The sequence below is a fragment of the Malania oleifera genome, chromosome 6 (assembly GCF_029873635.1).
Source record: "Malania oleifera isolate guangnan ecotype guangnan chromosome 6, ASM2987363v1, whole genome shotgun sequence".
Taxonomy (NCBI): Eukaryota; Viridiplantae; Streptophyta; class Magnoliopsida; order Santalales; family Ximeniaceae; genus Malania; species Malania oleifera.
This window is the reverse complement of record NC_080422.1, coordinates 30,225,243-30,233,273: the sequence shown is the minus strand read 5'-3', so window position 1 is coordinate 30,233,273 and position 8,031 is coordinate 30,225,243. Positions and strand designations below refer to the sequence as shown.

At 35.2% G+C, this 8,031-nt stretch overlaps 1 protein-coding gene and 1 long non-coding RNA gene across 2 annotated transcripts; both read right to left on the bottom strand.

Annotated features, from left to right (window-relative positions):
* Nucleotides 1-263: 263 nt before the first annotated feature.
* Nucleotides 264-1,229, bottom strand: LOC131158540 (F-box/kelch-repeat protein At1g57790-like). Its single transcript, XM_058113411.1, has one exon. The coding sequence runs from the start codon at nucleotides 1,227-1,229 to the stop codon at nucleotides 264-266; it is 966 nt and encodes a 321-aa protein (XP_057969394.1).
* Nucleotides 1,230-5,301: 4,072 nt separating this feature from the next.
* On the bottom strand, nucleotides 5,302-6,322 carry LOC131158013 (uncharacterized). The gene is made up of 2 exons (XR_009137377.1): nucleotides 6,103-6,322; nucleotides 5,302-5,702 (listed from the first exon to the last, which is right to left on the bottom strand). It is a non-coding gene; the product is annotated as an uncharacterized LOC131158013 (long non-coding RNA).
* Nucleotides 6,323-8,031: the final 1,709 nt, after the last annotated feature.

Here is an 8,031-nt window from a genome sequence, read left to right as displayed (position 1 = left end):
AATATTACCCGCAAAATTAATTATTTTAATATTACATAACTTAGTTTCTAATTTTAAGGTGGAAGATCAAACTTTCTATGATTAAAGTTGCTTTATGTAATGAAACAAAAAATTTTCTAAAGAATTGATTAGATTTATGAGATTATAATTATCGAGCATTAAAGAAAATGTCAATATAAACATAATAGACACATAATCCATCTGAAAGTACGAGTACTTTTTTATGGTTAGCAACAAAATAATAAATGACAGTACATGGCTAATTAATCTAGTTTAGCATGTTCTTGAAATTCTGGCATAACCCAAAGAGTATCCAACAGATGACGAAATTTTGGACAAGGTAGAGAAACAGATAAGCTCCTATCTTCAAGATGAAACACATACAGGTTCTTGTCTCGTCGTCCATCAATGTAGTAAATAGCATTTCCCTTAATTCTTGATGCTGCAGAGGAGCAAGAAACAGAGTTTCCCCAATTTCCATCGACAAAAAATGCTCGGTCACCTAAACTTTCCACCTCCAACCAAGTTAAACTTGGGAAGTCCATTTTAAACACCTCCACATCCCGAAGCTTAGCGGCTTCACCGACAAGCGCTGTGACGACAAGATAAAGCTCCCCACCTGATTCTACTAGATGTGCTCCTGACTGTGTAATTCCTACTAGGGATGGCCAAGGACGTTTCTCCGTTACTAATTTCCTGACAGATACATTGGAGCCAACAAACTCTAAGGTTGCAAGACTTCCTTTGACTTTAGTAAGTCCATAAATTTTGCCATTACAGGTAGTAGGAAACCTCAGCATTTCAAGCAGTGATCCCAGTTCACAATCAGTCCATCTGCAATCACCTGGTCGGCAAAACCTGATATACGGTTCGCCTAAACTCGCAGCAAAAACAACAACAATGCAGTTGGGATTGCTAGGAGGCAGCGACAAAACACAAGACTCTAACGTAAATGAATTCCATGGTGGCAGCTCTATTTTTTCCATTGAAACAGGATTAAGTAAAAAAAAGTCATCAGAGTTGATATCCATAATCACCAGCCATCCGTGACAAGAAGCACATATGTATTTTTGGCACATATCAGGTATGCTTTTCACATAATAGCAATCTTCGGCTACGTTGTAGAATGTCTGTGTGGACTTGTGCTTCCCATGAGAAAACACAAGCCATGGGCACTTCAGAGGTGCAGGTGGACGAGTTACACATGACCAGCTGCTAGGAGTTGGCATGCCTGTATAAATTTAAACAGAAAAAATCACTAGTTAGCAAAAAAAGCATAACATTAATTCATTAAGAGAAAAACAATATAATGCAATATAATTTGGAAATTCCACACCAAAAAAGAATAATAAAAAATAGAAATAATAATAATAACAACAACGTATCGTGACGCTTGTCCTCCAGCAAATCATAGGCAACTATAAAATGACCACCTATACCCAACTTTGTTGTTTACGTTCTTTTATTTACCACCGTACTTGTTTGGGCAATCTTAGTTCTGCAAATTTGTTTGGGAAGCCTTCGTTCACCAAATCTAGGGGATCAGAAGCCTAGTTTATACTAGAAAAGAAAATTCTACAAAAAATAAAAATTCAACAAATAAATATTTGCTTGTGTCAAATTGAGCCCATGGAACAAACTTGATTCCTTTAAAAAGTATCAAATAGAAGACATCACCAAGTATTAGATATATTTTTTACTAGAAGGTATCAATTAGTAATGCACCGATCCACTAAGGAGCGAAACATGAATTTTTTTTCCAGCAATTTGCCCTCAACCTAAAGTCTGCAAGTGGTTGCATTTAAGCAATTAATTAAACAGAACTTCAGGACTATGTTTGGAAGCTTAGATGTCGGATCTTGAATTTGAATTTGTTGGATTTGAAAAAAAAAAAAAAAAAAACACTTGAAGTAAAATATTTTATTGGTTTTTGTCAAAAGGAGAGACGACGACAATCAGAATGAGACGACGCCGGAAAAATGTCGCCGGAAAATCAAGAACCTACTGAGATGACGCTGGAGATTGAACGGTGCACTGAGATGAGGCCGAAGAAGGCAGGCCTAGCCGGAGACTACCCAGAAGTCATTGGAGAGACAGGGAGCACGCCGGAGAAGATAACAGATAACAGAGCTCCGGAGAAACTACTGCGAGCACCGGCGATACTGGAGAAAAATAGCTGAGACGACTGGGAAAAATGAGAACCAGATATGCAGCGATGCCGAAAAGGGAGACGAATTGCAAAGAAGCAATATTCAGAGAAGCACGATGATGAGTCAGTGCAGGGAGGAACGACCACGATGTCGGCTTTAGTGGAGGGAGTAGGATTCCGACCGAACGACGGCGATGAGGTTCGAACGCCGAACGACGCCTGTAGGGAACGACAACGTCTGCAGAGGAGGAAGAACGCCGAACAAAGACTGAATGATGAACTGAGAAAATATCGTCGGAGTAGACAACCGGAACTAGAACAGATGAGACAGAGATGCCTGAAAAAAAAAAAAACAAAAACAAAGAGCTGCGAGATGAACTGAGAGATCTACGATGAACTTGAGACGAGCCAGAGAAGTCGACTGCCGAAAAACACAGAAAGACGAGAGATCTGCAACGCCGAAAATGACAAGACTGCTGTCGGAGAAGAAAGAAGAACTAAGAGAGAGAGACGACGGCAAATACAGACGATGACTACCGCCGTGGAACGACGAACGACCTAGCAGCGAATAGCCACAACGAAGGGTGTATATATATATACACATAAATGAGTCATTCCAAATTAATATCTGCTTTATAATAATTATACAATAATTAAAAAATAGAATAAATATAAATTCAAATCCAAGATTTGAAATCCATTCCCAAACACATAATACATGTTTATCTTCTCTCATTAAATTTCTCCTGGGGAGTTTCTTCCATGATGGAAGGGTAGAACTTGGAGTTTTCAAGGACACATCCTTCTGATCAAAACTTAACCAACGCATTCATTCATGAGTCCACTATCGAAACAAATTAATGCAGAAGAGAAAGCAAAAAGAGGAGGAAGATGGATGCGAGTCAGCACCAGAGGAGGAGTTGGAGCCGTGGATCGATCAGTGAGGAATGAGTTGGAGAGGGACGGCCCTTCCGGTCCTTGTGATTTTGCTTCCGTTTGAATGACTTGGGCCTCAAGCTTCGTGGTCGGTGGGAATATGCGAGAAACCATTAAAGCGGAACCTCCTTTTATAGAATAGGAAGTTCTCTATTATCACATTTTTGGAAACACGCAGCTATGACTCGCCAAAAAAAACAAAAACGCTGTTAGACAAACGCAAGTTTCCCATTGGGTATGTTTCGCTAATTTTCTTTGAAGTTTGAAAATTTACTTTTTCCAGTTCTGATCTATCTGATAGTTGGAATTCCACTAGCCATGGTTCTCCAATGCTTACTCTATCAGAAGCTAAAATTCTTAAACTAAAGATGAAGTCTTTCCATGAGCAATTCTTTTCTCACATTAATGAAAGGCTCGACTCTACAAAACGAGCATTGAATCAGGCTCAACTTCAGATCCTAAACTCAAACCCAGCTGCTATATCTGACTATCTGAGGTTGCCATAACAAAAGGCTTATCTAGATGTCTGAGGCATTGAAGAAAATTTTTTGAAGCCAAAAGCCTCGGCGTCATGGCTCCAAATAGGTGATCACAACAATAAATTATTCTCTTCTTCTGTAAATAATAAAAGAGTTAAGACACGAATCAGAACCCAAAACAGTGAATAGATAAATCTTTTGAGGAAATCAATAATGAGCTTCTGAAGTTCTATTCTGATCTGCTTGGCTCTCCTAATGACAAAATTCTGACCTGCAATCCTCTCTTTTAAACTCTTTTTAAATTTATCCTAGGCAAATCACTTCATAAAGAGAAGAGTAAGAAGCTTCCTCATCCTCATATGAGAAGGTTCCTGGCCCTGGTACATCATTTATCTGATGAGGCGGCTATTGTCCTATCTTTCTTCAATGACTCAAAGCTTTGCAAATAGGCAAATCCTACTCTTTTAACCCTTGTTCTTAAAATTAAAAACCCGGCTTATCCTTCTGATTTCAGGCCTATATCTTCGGCATTATTTTGTACAAGTGTATTAGTAAGATCATGGCCAACAGACTCTACAGTTTCTTGAGTTCTTTTGTTAGCCCCAACTACAAATGAGTGGAGCCGCTCGTGATCGAGCTAATTGGTGCTCAACTTAATAGCTCGCTCCAACTCATTTATTAAGTCAAACAATCCGAGCATGAGCTCAGGTTTTGAGCTCATCAATTGAAAGAGTCAAGGTCAAAGTTATTCGTATTCTACTTGTTAGGCTCATGACCCAATTCATTTAACAGCTTGCGAACTAGCTCGTTTATCAATTCGTTAAAAACTCATGAACAAACTTGATATTAGGTTCATAAACTAGCACGATATTAGGCTTGTTAACAAACTCAATATTAATCACATTAAATTTGATTTTAAATTTTTTACTTTAAAATATATATATATATATATATATATATATATATATATTTCTCATATTATAATCATTAATTGTCAATAAATTTAATTAGCTGAATGGTTTTGCTCATTTATTAGTTTGGAATGAGCTTTAGTTAAGTCAAGTAACATCAATAAATTGATTAATAAAATCAATGAATTTATTAGTTAAATTTATTAATAAATTTATTAATTATCCATAAATATTCTCTGAAACAGAAAATAATATGCTCGAGCTGGAGATGGTTGAGTATTGCTGATAGAGCCCAAGCTTGGCTCATTTATATGTAAAATGAACTTTAGTCGAATCAAGCTCGAGTTATATATGCTAAACGACTTAAACACGAATAGAAAACTTAAAGCTCGAGCTGACCTTCAGCTCAACTCAAAATTGCTTATAAACAAATGAGTTAAGCTCAAGCTCAAGTTCACCACAGCTCGGCTCATAGCAATTGTACTGATAAGAATCTGGTTGTTGAGTGAGGGGGAATAAAAGTAATATTTTAAAGAACATAAAGGGAGGGAAAGCAATAACTTTAATTTCTACATGCATTTTTTTATTAATTACAGAGAAAAAGAGAATGAGAGTTTAGATTCAGAGAGCTTCAAATAGACAGTGAGGAAAGAGAAATATTTCAATCTCCTTCCATCCCAAGAAAGTAGAACTTTCAAACAAAAGTATTATTAAACTTTCGCTGCATTTTCTTCCCTTTCCCTCCTTCTCCTTCCTTCCAAAACAGATACGGTTTGATATTTGAGTTTTTAAATTTATGAACAATTAAAGATATCAAAAACACGTATTTTTAGGAGAAATCAAAAGTAGCTTTGTAAAGTAGATAGAACAAAGAGAACCAAAGTAGAACAAAAGAGAAACTCATGTGAGCAAAGAGACAAATAAAGATTTGACTTCTCTCAAAACTGTAAAACCTAAACCCCAATACACCCAGTCTCTCACTTATTTGAAGAAGTGGCTCATCAGAGAACCATACAAATAAAGTATACAATTATCATTCAAATAAATTCAGCTACAGGTAGAGATCCATCCCGCCCGGATGCTAATTTCTTCTTCCTGGCGTGGTTAAAGAATTGGGAAGCCATGTTAGAATTTGTATATACTGTAGTTACCCATCTTCACAATATCGCTCCAATGTTTCAAGGGGTGAGACCATAAGGTAACTATCCCTGTCAACATATAACACTTCTGCAGAAAAAGAATCAAAGCTCTTCATCCTTCATTACATTCAACCAGGATATAACAATTCTAAACAAAGACTGTTGACGATCAAGTCGGAAAAACTCCATTGTTGTTACACACGAACAGACGCAAGAAAAAACCCTAGACGGTCCTAAACAAAAAGGTAGGGAGAAAAAAACACAACTACAGAAGCAACGGCACCGGGCTAAAAGGGTTTAGACTGTTTAGTTTATCATCCAAAATAAAATAATCACACGTTCGTAGTCAAGTCATCGAGATTAAACTGAAAAGGGACTACAGAAGAAATCAATATCAAACCCTAACCAAAATCAGATTTACAATATTAAATCCAAAACAAACACAGAGAGTAAAATCAAAAACAAAAGGTGAAAAGAAATCATACAACCTCTCGATTATATTCCCCGGCGTCGGCGATATGGAAAGAAACAGAAATTATGATCACAGTCTGTGCTAGGTTTCGTCTGTTCGCAGCTTCTTCACCTTCGAACCGGGAAAATTATCAAAACCAAATGAGATCTGAGAGTTCTTGCTCTGCTCCCATGGCCATACAGAAGAGTAAAGAGGCAAGTGGGATATTTATAGCCTTTTTCCAGACATATGTCGGTGCGTCTGAATATATGTGACATGGCGCTTTATAGTCCATAGGATTGGACACGTAGTACTGGAAGCTTCCCCAGCCGGACGATCCCGCCTATCGCCCAAGAATTGCCGTTGAGGGTCTAGCATTTTGACTTTTCAAAGGAAATTTGAATTTCCCTTTCCTTTCCTTTCTGCCGTATACTTTCCAAGGTTGGAATATAATTTTAGTTTTCCATTTTTAAAATTTCTTGAACAATTACGAAAAAAAATAGCTAATTTTTTTTTTCATTTTTACAACATTTGTTGATCAATGAGCAACGACAAATAGTTATATTTTTTATTTCTAGTTTTTAAAGTAATTACAAAAATACAACCTTATTTTCTAATTTTTGAAACTTGTAAAGAAAAGATGAAAAGCACAGTTTTTTTTTTTATTGCTTTTCTAAAATTCTAACTCTTACTTTGCATCTGCCATTTATATCTCAAACTTTTATTTGTATGAATTATCTATAAATTTTATTTAAAATTCATATAAATTTGAATTCAAGCTCCAAAATCTATAATCTCAAATATTATCTTATGTAAAATTTGAAATTTTGAAAAATAAGTTTTTTTGTGATTATTTTAAAATTTTAAAAAATTGAACATTTAAACAAATTTTTTACATTCTGCATTTTTAGTATGAATCTTTGAAAGCTAAAAAATAAGCTAAATTTTTCTATAATTTTTTGGAAATTTAAAATTTAAAAATAAAAAATATTTTCCACAACTATGGACTTTGACATAAACATACCCCCTCGATTTTGGTAAGTAGGTCAGGGTCCAAACTCTAAAGGATCCCAAAGTCATTAAAAAATAAAAAAGGAAAAACTAAACAGGGACTTACCTTCCACAATGTGCCCTTTCATAAGCAAGCCTTCCTTTGGATTAAAGCCTCACATCACTAATCATAAGAAGGTTACTATTTGTAGACACCCCATTTTGCTTGGAGTTTATATAACACAAATTAGACAATTTATTGATACAATAAAGTGAGAAAATTCAGGAAAAATAAAAATACAGGGAAATTAAATTTTTACATTAAAAATAAAAAAAAAATAAAAAAGGAAATATGAAACAAAAAGGTGGGCTAGATTCTCTACGCTTAAATCTACACGTACACACAAAAGAATGTCAGCTAAGAAATTGGAATAAAGGTTAATAATTTTTTTTTAAATGTGATTGAACAATTTAAATTGATTAGCCAATTAGTTTAAGTTTGATTGATCAATTTAAAACTAATTGATTAATCAAATTTAAATCCAGTTGCTTCTTAAGCTTATAAATAGAGAACTTTAGAAGGACAAAGACACAAGAAATGAGTAGCTTATTGAAGAAAAATTGAGAACGAACTGCCGAGAGTCTTGAATTGCAGAAATAGTGGGAAATTGACAGCAAGGAATTCAGGCAGAGTTCGGGCAAAAGAGGAAACAAGATAGCATTATGAAACAAGAGGTTGGTTCCTTAAAAATATGTGTTATTTTATTTAATTTTAGGCATGTTTAAAAATTAAATTCTAGAATTTTAGTTTAAACAATCCTAGAACATAAGTCAATATTGGGGGGATTTTTTTTCCCTTCACATTTTTTAAAAAGTGGAGCTATAGTTTTCAAATCGAATCTTGAGTTTCAACCAAGATTTCAAACTATTGTTTAATAAAATCTATTGCCATCTCAAAGTTGGTCGGCTTTAGTGG

Bases quoted from the DNA above. Each gene is read 5' to 3' on its own strand.
- LOC131158540 (XM_058113411.1), bottom strand. From the start codon at position 1,229: ATGCCAACTCCTAGCAGCTGGTCATGTGTAACTCGTCCACCTGCACCT.